Raw genomic sequence first — 18,250 nt, 5'->3', positions numbered from 1 at the left:
CCATTGCCCTCCCAGCCCCGAGATGCACGCTGCAGGGACAGGCTGCTGCGTCCCGACGGCTGAGGTTCACGCCCTCAAAACAAACTGACATGTGTTTCATTCGCAGAAGACGCACCGAAGCGCTTCTGCTAGTTGCCCCAGCAGCATCTCACCGTCAGGGCAGCCTTAAAAATTACACCGCCTTGTTTATCAGCACAAAAAAAAACCAAGCAGCTAGGGATATTGAGCTACTTTCAGTTATCTCGCCTTCCCTCTGCAAATTCTCCTCGCGTTTCTACAGTTTAAGGCAAGATCCTTCCGTCCGTAAGTATTAAGGCTGTGTGAATAATTAGTCATCCTGGGAGCTACCACTCGCTGCAAAGTCATGCAATCTTGAGATTTGTTTGTTCCACTGACTGAACACTGGAAAGGGAAAAAAAAAAAAAAAAAAAAAAAGGCAGCAGCCTAGTTTCACACCCACATGGGCACTCTCCCGTTTCTATTTTTTAAAGTCATCCACTTGCCGAACAGGTTATTCTGGGGATTCTCATTTTCACAAAACAATCTTCCCCGCTTATCTGATCGCCACCCTGCGTGCCCCCCGCCGGACCCAGCAGCGGGCCCCGACGCAGCACCGCTCGCCCCGGACCCCGCGGCTTCGGTGCTCCGAGGGTTTTCCAGCGAGGGAGCCGGGTGACAACCTCAGGGAAGGCCGGTGCCTTTGTTTCGAGCCGCAGCAGCAGCAGCAGCAACTTCCCGTGAGGGCTCCCCGAGCGATTTCGGATAAGCCCGAGGAGCTGTTTCTAGGGCTCGGCCACGCTCTGACAGCAGCCGCCTGGCTCGGCCCTTTCTCTGGGGGCAACCAGGGCTGCTCCATCGCTTCAGGGGCGTGCCCGGCGAGGCGTTCAAGCCCCTTTTTGAGAAGCAGGAGCCGAAGGGCCGACAAACTCGTCACGGGCAGCGACAGCGCCAAGGCCAAGGCTTCTGTCAGAGACCCCCGGGCAGCGCCTGGAAGCCCGGCCCCGGCAAGCGAGGAGCGAAATTCCGCCACAAACCTTGTAGACTTGCCCGTACGTGCCATTGCCAACCACTTCCACCAGCTCGAAAATCCCAGCGGGGTCCTAGAAAGGGGGGGGCGGGGGTGCAGAGAGAAGGAAAAACAGAAGCAGGGGTTACGTTTCAGCCGGCCGATGGCTGCTGCCACAGCCCCAGCCCCAGCGAGGCGTGCTGCTGGCGGCGTGCAGCTGTTGCGCCCTGCTTTTCCCCGCACATGCCAACGCATGCAAACAAAGGAAAGCAGCCCAGGGCCGAGCTCACCCCCCCACAAACCCTTCCACCACCCCCCCGGGGGGCTCCCCACACGCCGACCCGGCCCCGCCACGCAGCCCGACCCCGGCCCCGCTCCCCTCAGCGCCGACCCCAGCCCCGCCGGCCCCGGGGGGGGACCCCCCGGCCGCTGCCCCCCCCCAGCCCCGGAGCTCACCCGCAGGGAGGAAAGGTCGATATCCACCAGACTTTTCGCAGGAGAATCGTTCGCCATTTTCCCGTCTCTTCCTTCTTTTCTTTTATTTTTTTCCTTCTGGCGTTAAATAACAGCGACGCCCCCCCCCCCTTCCTCCTCTCCTCCACGGAAAAATAAAAATAAAAAATAAAAAGCCGTGTATGGCGCGGGGCTCCTCTCCTTTTTTTTTTTTTTTTCCTTTCTTTTTTTTTTTTTTTTGATCTCCTGCCCTTCCTTTCTTCTTCACCCCAGCCCCGCCGGGTTGAAACTCTTCAGCATTGGGAGGGGTTGGCGGGGGGGATGATGGATAGATAGATGGATGGTGGGAGGAGGAGGAGGGGGAGAGGGAGGTGAAGGCAGGCGGGGAGGGAAGGAGGGAGGAAGGGAGGGAAGGAAGGAGCGAAGGAGGGGGGGTGGGGGGGAAGCGGGTGCCTCCCGGTGGGGCTCCTCGGTCGCTGGGTGCCCGGCTGGGGGTCCCGCTGGGTCCCTGGGGCTCACACCATGTCGCGGCGGCGGCGGCAGGAGGAGCGGCGCCGGGGCCGGCAGCCTCTGGTGGCAGCCTCGCGGTGCTCCCAGCGCCCGGGCATGGCACGGCACTGCCCGGCACGGCTCGGCACGGCCCGGCACGGCCCGGCTCGGCACGGCCCGGTCACGCCGGCAGGCGGTGGCAGCCCCGGCCCCGCTGTCGCATGTGGGGCTGACGCCCAGCGCCGCGGCGGGGCTGGAGAGGGGTTTGCTGCGAGGCAGACAAAGATAGCCGGGGCGGAGGAGGAGGAGGAGGAGGAGGAGGAGGAGAAGGAGGAGGAGAAAAGGGCTACAAAATACACTGCGAGCTTGAGGGAGGGAGAGAGAGAGAGAAAACAGCTCCCCCTTCCCTTCTCCAACAGGAAAAACCGGCGGAAACGCGCCCGCACCAAAGCACTTCTGGGTAAATTCGCCCAGAGAGGCGGCGAGGGGCGGCCCGGGCCGGCCCCGCTGCCCCCGGGCCAGCGCTAGCCACGGGCGACCCACGGGTGTCCGCGGCGGGGCCGTGGGGTGCCGCGGCTGGACGGGGCTGCCCGTCCCCGGGGCTGCCCGGCGCCCTCCGGGCCGAGGGAGGCGGCCTCTGAGCCCCCGGACCCCCTGGGAAACCTTCCTGCCTCCTGGGGGGCTCTGGGGAGACGGAGGGGTCCGCCAGCCTCGGGTGGCAGAGCCAGCGAGCCCTCCAAAGGGCGTTGTGTCCCCTATTTCCTGCCGCCAAGGCCTAGGATCCTCCAGCAGAAGCCGCGTCACGTGGAAAAATCTCATTAACCTCCCTCTCCGCTGCCAGCCCCATCGGGCAGTCGCACGCAGGTGTAAACCTTGGCAGGATCCGGCTCTCCTTGAAGTGCTTTGTCGCACCGATACGGCAAAAGTGTTACCTGCTTGCGAGAGGTCGGGTTGTGTTTCCTGTGGGAACCAAGGTTTTCCTGTCTCTTCTGCTCTAACCACAAAATTACATATACATGGCTGTAAGTATCACAGAAACACGCTTTTCAAACAAAGCAAACCTGTTGAGCAGAAAGTGTGAGGAGAAATTACCATAACAGTTTAATGGTGTGCTTCGTTTTTCGCTTGGAGTTGCAAAGAAAGCAAACTTAGGCCCAGACCGTGCAACTGTTTTTTTCTGGGTAGGGGAAATCAAAGGAAGGCAGATGGTTTCGGATGGGCTGCGTCCATCCGTGTGCGTGCACGCAGCGATGGGATCGGGTCAAGATGCACGGTAAGTTTTAAAATTAGATCTGCACGGAGATTTATTGTCAACGGCTTGCTCTGCGTTACGTGGCTTCTTTAACTCAGCCTCTCTATGCATGAGAGCAGCCTTGGCAGGTCGAACCCACTGTCCGTCTGGCCTAACATCTTGTCTCCAAATGTAGCCGGTGGTGAATGCCGAGGGAAGATCACAGGAATAGTTTAACCGTCCAGCGATACTTCCCTGGGGCGTCCTCCCAGCTGCCAGCCCGCTGCTGCTCAGGGACTTCAGCAGCCTTTGATGCCCCCCCCACTCGGTAGTCCGTGATGATTTTCTTCTTCCATTCAATTGCCCGTTTACTTGGTGAATTCATACATGCTTTTGGCTATGACAGTGTCCTCTGGCAGTGAGTTCCACAGATGAACGGCTTGGTATGTTGAAGACCATCTTTGTTTATAGGCTTTGAACCATTCTCTACTAGTTTGCAAGAAATCCCGGCTGGTTCTTGTGTTGGGAAAAAAAATGGTGATTGTTTCCTATTTATTTTCTCCTTTGCATTCATTTTTTATAGGCTTCCGGTGTGGTCCCCCTCAGTTTTTGCCCTATAGGAAATTCTGATCTTTTTACTGATGCCATTAACAACATCCATTTCAAACTTGTCCTTCATTGAACCACTTCTGCTTCTTAAAGCCGTCTTTTTTAAGGCAGAGGAATGGACCTCCACACCCTGTTCTTGATGTTGGGTGCCCTGTGCAGCGCCATGGCAATGTCCTAGTTTCCAGTCCTTCCTTACTAATTCCCAATACTCCCCTTTTTCACTGTTGTTGAGTGCGGAAATGACATTTCCATGGAATTGTCTATTGTAACTCCACAGTCTCTTTCCTTACAGCTAACCCCATCCCAGTTACTGTCTCTGTGTGCTCCTGGATGCCAAACCCTATATGTAGCACCTTTCTCATGCCCATGAAAAATACAGCCAGAGTTCTGCAGAGCTGAGCCAAAATACACATTTTCAGTAATACAGCACTGATGTGGCTCCACCATAGTGGCTCCTTGCTGCTTTGAGTTTATATTTTAATATAGTGACTTTTGTTTGCTAGTTTGTTTTAGTATTCTGCCAGAACACTGGTAAAGAAGCAGAACTGCTAATGAAAAGTTTGTGAATTCTTGTCACAGCCCCTAAGTTTAGTGAAAAAATAGTTTCCATAAATCAGTAAATGCCACGGGACTTCTTCCTGCTAGTTCCCAGAGAGAAGCACCACACAGCCTCACCTTCCTTTTCCTTCCTACACACTCCGAGGGATTAAAGAGTTGCTTTCTTGAGGAAGAAGTCTCTTTGGCTGTGGCCAAAACCACTCTGTTCACATGTTCGTCATGTTCATCATGCTCTTCACCAGCACAGCGGACTTGCCCAGCGTAGAAAGCCTAAAAGTTAAAAGAGCAGACGTAAAACCACTGGAAAGAAGATGAGCAGTCAGTTTTAGTTTTAGCTTTTCCTCACAAAGTTAAACCAGCATCACTGACGCAGGCAAGTGACACGACCATCAAAAATCATAATGGGGGTGAAATCCTGCGGATAGTCACCCCACACAGCAGTATATGTCTGCGTCTTCTAATGACAAACTAAGTACAAGCATCAAAAACTCTGAGTCAGCTCCATCTGTTCGGCAACAAAGCTGCAGGGCCAGCATGCTGTTTTCTGTGACCCTCAGAGAGTTGCACCAGTTCCTGCTCTCTGTGCTCACAGCAGCAGAGGGAACAGAGGAGCTATGGTTTCCTGAGCACTTTCAGCATCCCTGAAGGAGGGAGTGTGAGCCTCCCGTTGCCTCGGCCATTTGTTCCTACCCTCTGGCACCTCGTGCCTTGTGTCAGCGTAAGCATTCATGCAGCTGTGCAGTGACCCAGGGCTTCTTACTCATAGTCAAGCTGGCCCAGGAAAGGAGAAGAATTTTTAATTTTAGTATTGAGCGGTTCCCCAGGCTGGGGGTTCATTGCATGCTTCTTTGAACGGTTGTTGACAAGAGGGAGGGCAGCACAGGGCCAGAAAATACGTGCAGGGGAGGAAGTGTGACCATCACGTTGCCTCTTGGTGGTAGCTGTGGCTTAGGCCAATTTAAACTCTCAGTGGACCCGTCGGGGTAGAGCTAGAGAAACTTCCTTCCTTTCTGGAAGAGGCGCTGTGGGGTAATGGAAGCCCAACAGTTATGTTCTGGCCACAAAGCAAATTCCTTGCCATCTATTTTTTCCAATTCTTTGAAGTTGCCTTTGTTTCATTCTTTTCCGCATTTAATACACTGGGGTCCTGATCGCTGACCAGAGATCCAGAGGTCACCAACTACATTAACGTTTTAAGAGCTTAATCATCAACAGTATTCAAGGAGATGAGTAAAGAGACAGGAAGTTCTGAATTTTCATTTTGTTTCTGCTACTGATTCACCCCGTAGCCCTGGGGCATCTCATTTCCTGCCTCCCCTCCCTTTCACTATTTGGGAAGCGGGAATGATTTTGACCTGCTTGATAGCACGAAGTGTGAGACGTGTCCCCCCTTTGTACTGTTTAGAGAAGTGGCTCTCACCTCGGCCAGGAACATCCGTGCTGGATGAGCCAGCATGAGGAACAGCAGGGCACAGGGCAGCGAGTGACACCGAGCGAGGCTTTGCACGGCCCAGCCCTCCTGCTGCAGCTGGGCTCCCAAAACCAGAGGCCGGCTGGCAGGCTTCAAAGCCTGCCTCTTCTCCTGCTGCGAGCAGGTCACGTACAGAAGGCTGCCAGGCAGTCAGCCTTCCTCCAGCTCGCCCTCCCCTCCTCCTCTGCTGCTTCCACTGCCACTATCTCGCAGGTCCACGTGAAGGCCGCTCCGTGTGAGCACCGCCGACACACCCAGGCTGCAGTGTGCTGCCTCCCAACGCCGTGTGGGCGGACATGTTGCCGCAGCTCCGTCACCCAGTTGTGCTGCTTCCCACCTCCCCGGGCTCCCATACCGCCTCCCGGACTGGTGGCAGAGGGTCATGGCTGCGTTACCCTCAGCCTGATGTGCAGGCAAGGCCGAGGCCGGCAGCTGCACCAAGAAGCATGTGTAGACACTGTTGTCGGTGACGCTGAGTTGTGCAGGCCCCAAAAGGAGCAGACTTCCGCTGGCTGTGTGCGTCGAGACAGCCACTGTCCCGCCCGGTTCCCGATGTGTGTTAGCAGCTGGGGCAGTGGGTTGAATGAACACCTGAAGCACGGGGGCTGCTGCCTCTATAGCACACGAAAAGTGGCAGTGGGGGGCAGAGCACTTTCCACGGCCTCTTTGTGTGGGTGGGAAGGCCCGCTGCTCTCAGCACTATTATCAGCGCTTTGTACGTGCCCACCTTTCCCCAGCCCCTGCCAGGATCTACATCTCTTTCAGCTGTGCCGCTGCTGCTCCCCTCTGTTGTGGTCAGATAGCTGGACCGATCCTAGCTAAAAACGAAAACACCCTCTTTATTTTTATAGGTTTTGCTTCACCTCTTGTGAACTCCCTGCTTTGAAGGGGTGGTGGGCAGCACGGTGAAAGCAGGAATTCCTAGAGTTGTAACTGCCAGAGATCTAGGTATCATGAAACTATGCCCTAAAAGTTATTTTCAGGTGAAAATGTTACCTCAGGTGGCATTGCAGTATAGCCTAGGGAGACAAGGTAACCTTGGTCCTGTTACAGTTAATATCCCATCAGTGCAGCACTGGGACACCCAGCAGCTCTGACTTGATCCAGATCACGAATGAGCATACAACAGTGTTCTTATGAGAATAACCAGGGCTCATAACACAGTGTTTATATCACTTTTATGCTGGCTGTGAATAAGAAAGATGGTATCTGGTCCATCTACAGCTATAGGACATCTATAGCTATAGATCCATCCAAGCTACGGGACGCCAGGAGCTGATAGTTGAAGTGGTATGGAGTTTGTCAGGACGGCTGTGCTCCCAGAGAAATCACTGAGCAGATCTGAACCAGCAGAGCAAAGTTCAGCAATTTGCATCGCATAGCTGGGGCATTTTGAATCTGGTTCTGAACATGCCCACACAGGATTTACACCCCGTGGAGCCGCAGCCTCCGCGGGGAGGCTGCTCCCATCCCTCAGACAGAACAGGACAAGGAGGGGTGATTTCGTGCCGCCGCTGTCTTTCGCTGACTCCACATCCCTCACTGATCTACCCAGGCTGACTTCACAGCACAGCCCGGGATCTCACGCTTCACCTCAGATCGGGAATTGTCAGTCCTGCAGCCAGGCTTACAGCGGGCAAAAACGCATAAACCTGGCATAAAAATACCGTTGCATGCCCGGGCTAATTGAGACGATCCCGGGTGTATTTTAGGACACTGCCTGTGCTCTGGGTTTTAACCAGCTAGCTGTTTCTGGTCCTGCTATCTATCACACAAAGCATGCAATTACCCCGCGCGGCTGCCGTCTCAGGCTATCTGTGCTCACAGCTAAGCTGGCTTGTAGTTATCTTCCCATGACCCAACTGTGGCACTTATTTCACCTCTTACACAGGGCCCTGAGCCAGATCTGTAGCGGCTTTGACCAAACTTCTCTCTGTCTGAGTCAGAACCCTTCAGGGAGCATTGTCCCTCCTCACGTTCGTCTTGATGTCCCTTATCTCACCGAGGGGCACCTGGGGATACTCACTCACCGTTTATGTGGTCCATGCTTTGGGACGACGAGCACGGAGACAACCTGCTCACCCCACATCTGTGCCTCGGAATAGGAAAAGCTGCTCTACCAACGTGACGGTGGCAGTGGCTCTGCAGGCATTTCTCTATGGGCGGAGCCTGTGTAAGGGTCTCCCAAGCCCTCTCCAAGCACACATGCACTTTTTCTCCTGTTCTTTGATTCCTGCCATTGCACTGTTTTTGTGGTGGTGCTGGTACCGTTATGTGCTGAGCCACATGAACAGACAGATCGGAGCTGGAAATAGCCCATTTTTTCCAATTTTGTTTTGTTTCACCCAGCTCAGTTGTGTTCACAGTGTGGTGAAAGACCAGAAAAAAGCAAAGCAGAGAGCATGGAGGTGGTAGGGTTGCTCTTTCATAAGCCTCCAGCTTGTGCAAACATAGTTCAAGTCAAGTTTGCAAGTCTACCGGGCTCTTGAGGAGATAGGTGGAGATTAATCCTCATAAACTTAGGCCTTGTTTTGACATGGCCCTGAACGTAGTCTTTAGGTGCCATGTGCTGAGTCAGAGATGCCACAATGGCGTGATGCAAAGCGCTGAACCTGTATGAGCTTACTGTGTTCAAATGTCTTCAAAAAGTTCTGATGGAGCCGTGTGGTCCCACAACAGAAGTTGGAGCAGGTACTAAACTTAGTAAAAAAGCATAAAGCTGGCACAGAAATATTTCTGTACACTGGGCTAACCAAAGAGAATGAAGATTATTGTATGCTTACAGCTGCTCCAGAGCAAGTCGGCCTGATAAAGCCCACAGATCTGGTAATGACCGTCCTGTCACCATGGCCTCAGTTGGTGCAGAAGCCATCACAGTACCAGATGAAGCCAATGCACTTCTGCCAGCAGCAGGCTTCAGCCCTGTGAGGACAAAAATTCCCTCAGTGCCCCTGGTCTGAGTACAGTTACCTTCAATCCTACAAATTTATCCCTGCGTTTAACTTTGTGCATTGTGCAGACTGCCTGTGAATTCATAAATCTTTGAGGACTGTGGCTTAAGTGAGGTAAATTATAGAAATTGAAATTAAAGTATAAAGCATATATTCTAAACAAATACTAAGGCTACTGAAGGCTGCCCTTTGAAAGCTTTTTTCTTCAGTTTCCAGGTAACATTTATTTAAGTGCTGAAGGGGTTTTATTTAGAGTTATATTTTACAATGAGTAGGGAGTTGCATTTTGAAAGTAACTCTAAAATTGAAGAGTGAATTATCACCAAAATACAAAAGAGAAAAGAAAAAAGAGCATAGGTGAGCATTGGCTGTCCTTTCAAATGAAAAATTAAAAACCCCGGTGCTGTTGAAGGAAACTTAGAACAAAAATGATAGCATAAGGATTTCCACAATTAATACACAGGCTTAATTGGTTTAGCTTCCCTTTCATTTTATGCAGCACGAGGTCCACAGAGGCCATATTTTCATGAAACTCTGGCTTTGTCAGTGGAACCAGCTTAAAATGTTCCCTCCTCCCTTCCCTGGTGCCTCACAGCTGGCCTCCCACTGCAGAGCACTGCCTTCCCTGTGGGCATCTCCTCTTGCCAGAACAAGGTATGTGGCTCAGTCCTGCAAACCCAGGGTTTTTAGCCAGGTTAGAAATAACATTCCCCAAAATAAGTGTTTTCTACCGTCAACCAGTTCTGGTTTCTGGTGTGGTCCCCCAGACGACTGCAGTGGTGTCACCCAGGAGGCCATGGTGGCGAAGAAGAGCACGTGGGTGCTGCGAGGCTGAGATGGTGAAATGGCACTGGAAACTTTGTGAGTTAGCTCTGACACCAAAGCCAAGCTCTCACGAAGCTGCTGCAGACATGTCAATAGAAACGCCAGCGAAAGGTCTGTGGGAAGAGAAAAAGCCTTCGGGCCCCACAGTGCAGCATATAATTTAACAAAAGACACCCACTGGTCATAATAGATGGTTGAAATGAAAAGTATTAGTCACCCTTGGGACGGTGATTGACACAAAGTAATCCTCCAGGTATTATTTTTTTTTAAACAAAATGTTGTCATCAAAATATAGCAAAAGGCTGGATGTTATGGGGCATTGCTAGGTTTTGATGTGAGGCTAAGTATTTTAGCTAGAGCTTAACCTGAAAGGGCATTTTCTGTTCATTTTCTTTTCTTCTGGATCTTGTTGATTAACCAGGTGGCTCTTTTGTAAAATACATTTACTCTTTGTGATCTCTTTTTAAGAAAGCCAACTATCAGGGATGCTGTGACACAGCAGTTTGGTAAAGCTCCTCAGTGAAACTGTTAGTAAAGGACTTCGTAACCAACGCAATCATTTTATCTTCTGAAATGTGGAGGGGTTTCGGGGTCTTCTGATCGTGAAAGAACCACTTTGAATAAAGAGGGTCTACAGAGACCTATCATCTCAAGACAAAACTTGTGGGCTTCACCTATCACATGTGGTAGGCATTTTTGGATGTCTGTCAGAGCCGATTGCCTAAGCTTCTTTTGACAGCTGACAGAAATAAACAGAGCACTGACTACAAAGAGGGGGAGTTCGGATGCTGGAATCTGCACTGAAAACATCTCAGGCCAGTGAGACGAATCCCATGCAGCTGGTCAGTGCTCTTTCATGCAAGGCCAGTTTTTAAGATTTTCAGCTGCACAGTCCTGCGTAATTGGGAAGTAATTTACCCATTTAAGTAGCAAAGTGAAGTCAAGGGGAGAGATACTTAACTGCTGCAAATGAGCGTAGCTCTTCTTGTGAAATTGCATGGAAGCTCTGTTGACCAACTTCTCCCATTTAAGACTGGTGTATTTACTACAAGCATTCATCATCAGAAGCAAGTATGTTGTTAGGCAATGGTGAGCAGGCAATTTGCCCTCTGCTCAATTAGCTCTGAAATGGAAAAAGCAGGAAAATTTATAGGATGACTAGAAAAATAGCACATGATTTCGCAACAGCACTTGAAAAGTTTTCATGCTGCTTTGATTGTGATTGTTCCCTACTCTTGCAAGCCCAGACTGGAGCCGTTACTTGGGCTAGGTGTAAGTGCAAGGGGACAGATGATGAGAGGAAGGTGTACACCACAGGAGAAAGTCCTGGTGCAGAAGACAGCTTCAGGACAGAGGGCAGGGGAGGTTAAACAGCATGAAAATGTGTGCTTCTGAACAGGGCGTTTCCCCAGATCAGTTCCCAAGTACTCGGGAAGAATGTTTTGCAGAGTCCCCCAGGACACTGCCACAAGCACTCTGACACTACCTGCAGTCTCTTTGCTGGTCAAGTCCTCAGTTTCCTCCAGGAGACTAAGAACATCTTTGCACTGCTGTCATGATCTGAAATTCTACTCAGTGAGGATGACTGTGAGCTCACCAAACTAGTTTTCCCTTACACTTGAATCTTGACAAGACTGGGGGTAAAAATCTCTGTGGCTGGATTGCGCTTGACCTCTGTGGAATGATGCCAGCACCAGAAGTGGCCCTTTGCTTCATCTGCATCTCCACCATGGTGGACACTTGTGCAGAAGAGAAAAAAAAATAAAATAAAAAAAAGGCCCAGCCTTGCTGTTTGTTCATTCAGCTCTGCTGGGAAATAACATGTAGATATATTTTCATACCATTAAAAATACAGTACTAAGTAGGTGGAATTACAGAGTTTTAAATAAGAGCCAAGTACCTTAGAGTCAGGCATTCCAAGCATTTTTTCCAAGCCGCTTTCCTCTCACCACCAAAATAATGTTGAATGGAAATACTTCATAATTTTTTCATGATGAAATTTTTTCATGATGAAACTTTTTCATGATGAAATTTTACACTGGCAAGGTAATACCATAATAATTAAATATCAAACCTTCTCCTGCATCACACAGCAGTTTCCAACTTGTTTGCACACTCCATTTTACAGGGCAACAGATAATATCTACACTTAATATCACTTAGATCTTATAACTTAGTTACCTGACATCTCAGAGCACTTTAGGGAGAAAAGATTGTTGTCTGTATCCAAATCCTGAGAAATCACAGGTCACAAGTTTTTTTTAAACCAGGAACTAGTCTTAGGTACCTAACGAGACAGACTGATGTTGTTTTTGTTGACTCTGTATGTCTTTTTTCTTGGCAGTTGACTTTATATACTCTTTCTCAATCTACAATCCTAACATCCGAAAACACATACAGATATCTCAAAGTTAAGACTTCCCTTGAAAACTCCTGGGGCTAAGTGTCCTGCCCAAAGAGGACTTGCCTAATGAAATCTGCAGCTACGCTGTCTTACAGAACCCTTGCAGCAACTTCAAGGTCAAACTCTGACTGTCGAAGGCACCCAGGATCACACCGCACACGCACACAGCACACCGCCACCTCGGCTTACATATAGTGTGCTTATGCAGTTTGCCTTTTTATAGTGTGGGCAGCCATCATGCTGCATAGACAAACCACCTCTTCCAAGCTTGATCAGTCTTCTGATCCCCAGATGTGTGGTAGCCTGTGCACGAGGGGACAACAGTTGTGTGCTGTGTTGCCTCAACATACATCAAAAACTGAGACAAGACAAGCTGTGTGATCTAGCAGTGTCCTTCAGTTATTTGGCATGCCAGCATGGGGCCTATCACTGCCAAGGACGCACATTATCTTCTTGCTGCTTGTCCTTGTAAGAAGTTCAATCGACAACAGATCTTCTGTCCCAGTAAGATCCTATCCTGCTGATGGACGTATGCAAAAAAAAAAAAAAAAAAGGCTAACAATTGCAAAGGACAATCTAAGATATCTCCTCACTGAGACACCTTGTCCTGAGTGCAGTTTGCCACAACTCTCTTCTGTTCGCCCCTGAGACAACAACATGGACTGAGCAACTAACCAGCTCCCTAGGCTCCCATGGGCTAAGGAGCCCAGCCACACAAGGAATCTCTAGAGTTGGATTTGGGGCCCTTGGCTTTGGCCCAATGTAGTAGATGAGGTCCCGTTATTCAAAGTGCCCTTGAGTTGCATCCCTGAAGTGCTCACTGTTGGAATAAGAAAGGGTTCCTTTCTGCCTCTAAGTTGCTTGTATAAATTTTTAATCTCCAGCACTCTGTGGCTTGCCTGTCCTGTTTAGTTGTCTGTTCATTTAGTCCTATTTTGAAGCAAAGATATATTCATCAAATCTGACTGCATTTTATGGTATGTAAAAATTTACTCTAGGCAATAACAGATAGACTTCTGCACAAATATCAGAGGTAGGAATCATCCTAAATGCCATAAAATATCCACAGCATAGAAGTCCAAATCTAACCTTCTTCATATAATCTCTGCTGATAGCAGAGAAAGAAAGGCACTTCTTGTGCATGATTCATCTCATTTAAAACAGCTCACACAAATAACTTTCTAGAAATGCCTATTTCTCTTTTTGAGTCAAAAGGAAGTTGAGATATGTAACTCAAACATAAGCAGTTATACTGTAAATGTCCAGTTAGATGAGATGAATCCCACATGCGTTGTCTGTACGTATGCCCTATGCAAAGACTTTTTTCCTCCCCTACTCCTAAATCAGGTGTGCTTTTGTCAGCTGCTCAGGTGTCTCTGAGTACCTGCTGCAGAGGAGCTAATTTTTCATTTCCGCTAGGAGTGCCAAACAGCACACCATCAAGATGGTTGAGGGATGATACAAGTAAGGGTATAGAGACTTGACCACAGGGCAGGAGGATCAGCAAGCAGGATCACAGAACAGCTGAGGTTGAAAGGAGCCTCTGGGAATTGTCTAGGCTGACCCTTACTCGGAGCAGGGTCAGCTAATGCAAGTTGCTCAGGACTGTGTACAGTTAGGTTCTGAGTATCTCCAAGGGTGGAGACTCTACAACCTGTCTGTGTGATCACCATTCCAGTAAAGAAGGTGGTTTTTTTTGTTTGTTTGTTTGTTTTGTTTGGTTGTTTGGTTGGTTTTTAATGTTGAAATGGTATTTCTTGTATTTCCAGCTGCACCATTTGACTCTTGTTTGAAAGGATACCTCAGTAGTACCCTTTTCCTGGGTACCACTGAAAGTCTGATTCCATTTTCTTTAGTCTCTCCATCAGGTATCTATACACATGGATAAGATCCTCCCTGAGTATTCTTTTCTCCAGGCTGAACAGTGCCAGTTCTCTCAGACTTTGTTCGTATGTCAGATGCTCCCATCTCTTCATCATCTTTATGGCTTGCTGTCCCTGTCTCTGTTGCACTGGGTGAGGAGCCCAGAACTGGACCCAGAACTCCAGATGTTCACTGGGGCTGAACAGATGGGAATAGTCACCTCTCTCGACCTGCGGGCAACCCTCTTCGTAATGCAGCCCAGGGGGCTGCTGGCATCATCTTGAGATATTGCAGTAGACAAGGGCAGAGGGCAGCTGCCAGCACAACTTTAATTCAGTTCCCAGGGATGCCAGAAGCATGTCTTCTAGTTAAAGACCTGCAGCCTTCAGGCAAGCCAAGTACAGCATGCTAGCAAGGACACTTCATAGGAAACTGTAAGTGGAAAGGCAGGTAGGAAGGTCACAAGGAGGGCCGCTATTTTGGTACTAGCCATTAGCTGCTACTGAAGGGAGAGATATATGTGTCGTTGTCATTAGCTGATGGGGTGTGGGGCAAAGAGATGCCAGCTGGCTCTCCATACAAAAGGAGATTTGTCCTGTTGCTGGTGGATAGGGGAAAAAAGAAGAGAGGTGAAGTATGAAAGGGGGCGATGGGGAAAAAACATGGTGGCCAGGCACAAGCAGGTGTGTCCACAGGTGTAAGGTCCCCAAGGGAATGAAGCCTCTGACAGGGATGCGGATGGCATGACATGTGGTCTTTCTTGCCACAGAGCCACATTTATCAAGGCCACTGCCGTGGTTGATTTCAGGTATCTGTTGAAGGGGCCCTACCAGCCTCACCTGGACTGTGAAGAGCACAGCTTAACCAGGCTGATCTAAAAGGCACTCTCCAGCCTGGCTTTGAGGTGGTATTGTGCACAGTGCTAGCAAGCCTTCAGCCTCTCTAAATGATCTTCAGGACAGATAAAGATGCAACACTTATGTCTGGCAGACTGAAGAATGCCAAGGATCGATGGCTGTGACAGAAAGCAATTTCTGCTCTCTGAAACTCACTGCTTTGCCCTGTGAATGGGCACGGTGTGTATGGATCACACTGTGTGCTACCTACACAAAGGATTATCTAAACAAGTGCAACATACATGTCATTTCTTTGATGTTTTGGTAGGAAATTGAAGCGAAACTGGTGAGAGAAGCTAGGCTTGCTTATTATGACCTTCAGCAGGTCATGTTGCCTCCCCTTGGGCCTTTATCTTTCATCTCTCTCAGAGAGGTGTTGCGGAAAGGAACAAACAGCCAGCGAGCGGCACTGGCAGATGAAGCGAGGCTGCTGCTCCACGGCAGCCCATAGTGAATTATTTAACCTCTTCCCAGCCTGGTGGGCCTGTCTCCTCCCTTGTGGCCTGGTAGCCGTTCAGCCAAAGCACTAGCAGCAACCAGCTCCATGTTTCCGACAGGCGAGGGTGACAAAATGGCCGCAGGGAGGCACAGCGGCAGAGCAGGAGGCGGGGAAGGCTGGCTGGTGGCAGTTCCCAAGTAGCTAGGCCAAGGCCCTGGTGGGATGGCAGCCAGCAAAACCCAGCCTTAATGCTTCTGCACACAACCGAGTCGCCGGTGTCCCGTAGGCTGTGGGGGAGCGGGGTGCGTTTGTAAAGGCTTTGTACACCTGAATGAGTCACTGAAGAATGTTGCCGGGAATTTTTATTTCTAGTTTGCCCAGTCCGCTGAAATTAATCAGTTACAAGTGGAGATAACAGAAAGTATTCACTGAAATACTAAATGCCAGCATTCAGCAGGGTGGCAGCCCAGCTCGGTGCCTGCTGTAAAATTCCAGCAGGCGAGGAAGGCCGCTTGGCTGGCGCTCAGAAACCGGCAGGAAACACCCCCATGAAGCTGCGATTCAACACCGAGGGAAAAAGAAATCCCTTCCTCTGTAACAGGGAGTGTGGGTGAGCACGGCTGGGTTAATAAAGCAATGCTGCTCTGTCACATCTGGAAACACGGCTTGGAAAAAAAAAAAAATCCAATTAGCTCCAACTCTCCTTACTATAGTGGTCCTAAATCAGTCCCTAGAGAGCCATCGCATCAGATAACTGCATCCTGCAATGACTGGCTACATGCTCTACAGCGTGTGCCACAGATGGCAGCCACCAGCCAGGACGGAGAGGTGCCCATTAGCAGAGAGGCAGAACTTGGCTACAAGCGCCTCCCCAGCCCCAGGAAGGTGGTGATGGCAAGACACGGAGCTGCCTGCTAGCAGATGCCCCCCTCCCATGCGGAAGAGGTTGCTGATCTAAATTAAAAGGATAATGATAATAATAATCCTTTTTTTTTTTTTTCATTATAAAAGCATCCAGGCAAAGCCAGAGCTTGTAACCCTCCCTTATCCCAGGTGCTAAAGCTGGTTGTGTGCAGAAAAGCACCGTGAGAGACTGGCTGGATTCTCTCAGTTAGCAGGTGTTGGGAGCCTGCAGGGATCTGCAGGTTAATTAATCCTGACTTACGAGGGCTGGGGAGGCTCATTAGCCTCCACCCTAAAAATGAGGAAGACAGGAGGAGCCCTCTGGGGGGAAGGCGGGCAGTGTTTGTGGGGATAAGAGCTGAGGGAGAGCCAACTCTGGGGAAGAGGCTTTAGGTGGGGCTTATGAATTAATTTTTCATCCCTTTTCTCTGAATAAAAGCAAAGTTCAGGAGAAGTACATTTTTACACTTTGAGACAAGCACCTAATTTGTCAATGGTTAGCAGAAGCTCCATTTGCAGAAACCAGACGAAGCCTCCCCACGCTGCACCGCAGACCCAGGCAAGCGCTCGCCCCGGTGAGCTTTGGTGCTGCTTGGGTTTGCCGTCTCTGGCCCTAAATAGGGAGATTTTCAGGCCTCTAAAAGGGGGAGGGGAGGAAGGAGGATATTTGACTTGTTGTCAGGGCTTGTGAGACCACACGCTTGACTTGATAGCATTTCTGTGCTCGCCTGCCCAGCGTGTCACAGGATATACATTGCTTTCTAATCAAATCCAAAATGTCAGGGAAGGTATCGCTGGCCAAAACCCTGTTGACTGCAGGGGAAGGAAAGGGGAACAGGAATGCCAGGGGAGGAGGATGGGCCAGCTGTTTAGCATAGCTACAGCTTCCAGCACCTCTGCAATTGTTTATAGTTCAAACAACTGCCTGATGGCACCCACTCGCACCTTCTTGCTCAACCATGCCTCCACCTCGCCTTTCCCTCTCCTCCTCCTCGTTGCCTTTGAGGTGCTGACACCCTGACAAACTCATCCTCCCCTGCTCTTGCCCTGAGCAGCCTCTGGCACCATGCTGGCCAGCTGGAGCAGCTCAGGAAGAAGGCAGGAGGGAGCGGTGGCAGATGCCCAGGCTGTCACCACCACCTTGCACCAAGCCACAGGTCTGGTGTATGGTCAAGGGACGGGGAGAGGGACACAGTCGTGCCAGGATGTGGAATTCCCCTGTCTGGGACAGGAGGAAAAGAGATGGGTGCAGGGCTCCTGGTTCAGGAAAATATGTAAAGCCCTGCACATAAAGGGAAGGGCAACCCAGGGAGCTCCATGGAGGAAGGGGAAATGGGGATGAGAGGAAAACACAGAGATCTGGGATGGAAGGAAGTGAGAAAACAGTGGCAATTCCTTCAGGGCATCTGTGGAAAAGAGGTCAGGAGGGCAGCAGTCATAAAAGCTTGTGGGGATCAGCCTTGTCATGTGCTGGGCTGGTGAAAGCTCTCTCCCCAGCATGTTGGGCAGACCTCTCATCAATTACATGTTCTCGAGGCAAACTCAGGTCAAAATAAGCCCTTAACGATGGTAACAATTGCCTTTGATAGAGCTTAAAAGAAAAAAAAAATACACGTCTTTCTTTTATCAGAAAAAAAAAAAAAGTGTGACTGGTATCCCAGGGAAGACTACCAGGCTTCAGGCTACCACTTGTCCCAATCTCAAGGAATAAATCAAGAGAAAACTCCCTGTGCTTCATTTCACGTGAGAAATGAGAACGAGCTTGTTCCCATTTCATTCTTTTGCTGGGATGCCCCTTTCCCTCCTCCTGCATCTGCAACCAAGATCTGAAAATTACAGAAGCGATGAGGGTGGTGCTCACCGCCCAAGGATAATTCCCAAATTCCTCCTCCCCCCACCATACATCCCACTGAAAGTTGTTGCCTGTCGAGGGTTCGGTATTGAGCCACCTAGTGGCATTGGATAGAAATCGGTCTAACACACAGACAAAATCAGGGTCCAAGCCCCCACAAAGGCAGGAGGTGGAGAAAGAGGTTTATTGGCAGCATTGTGGCCCATCCATGCCTTGTCCGAATTGCTTGGAAAACCCTTTTCGTTTTGCTGGATTCCTGTTCCTAAAGCATCCACTGGGACGTGGACCAAACGCTGAGCG

At 50.1% G+C, this 18,250-nt stretch overlaps 1 protein-coding gene and 1 long non-coding RNA gene across 11 annotated transcripts in view; one reads left to right on the top strand and one right to left on the bottom strand.

The window, feature by feature from the left end:
- The window catches only part of MAP4K4 (mitogen-activated protein kinase kinase kinase kinase 4), a 154,754-nt gene extending 152,453 nt beyond the window's left edge, over positions 1-2,301 (bottom strand). For 3 of the 10 annotated variants that reach the window (XM_035557979.2, XM_035557985.2, XM_050708541.1), the window contains exons 1-2: positions 1,463-2,300; positions 1,035-1,100 (exon numbers count right to left, since the gene is read on the bottom strand). In XM_035557979.2, coding sequence (XP_035413872.1) covers positions 1,035-1,100; positions 1,463-1,519 — 123 coding nt within the window. In that variant the 5' untranslated portion in view covers positions 1,520-2,300. Of the gene's footprint in view, positions 1-1,034; positions 1,101-1,462 lie in introns of all 10 variants that reach the window. The other 7 variants (XM_035557983.2, XM_035557988.2, XM_050708559.1 and 4 more) reach the window with 4 other exon arrangements.
- A 250-nt stretch (positions 2,302-2,551) lies between these two features.
- Positions 2,552-18,250, top strand: part of LOC118253540 (uncharacterized) — a 32,714-nt gene continuing 17,015 nt past the window's right edge. The window contains exon 1 of the long non-coding RNA XR_004780464.2: positions 2,552-2,970. This is a non-coding gene — a long non-coding RNA (uncharacterized LOC118253540). The remainder of the gene's footprint in view (positions 2,971-18,250) is intronic.

This window comes from Cygnus atratus, chromosome 1 (genome assembly GCF_013377495.2).
Source record: "Cygnus atratus isolate AKBS03 ecotype Queensland, Australia chromosome 1, CAtr_DNAZoo_HiC_assembly, whole genome shotgun sequence".
NCBI lineage: Eukaryota > Metazoa > Chordata > Aves > Anseriformes > Anatidae > Cygnus > Cygnus atratus.
The sequence above is the reverse complement of the archived record's forward strand: the minus strand, read 5'-3'. Positions and strand labels throughout refer to the sequence as shown.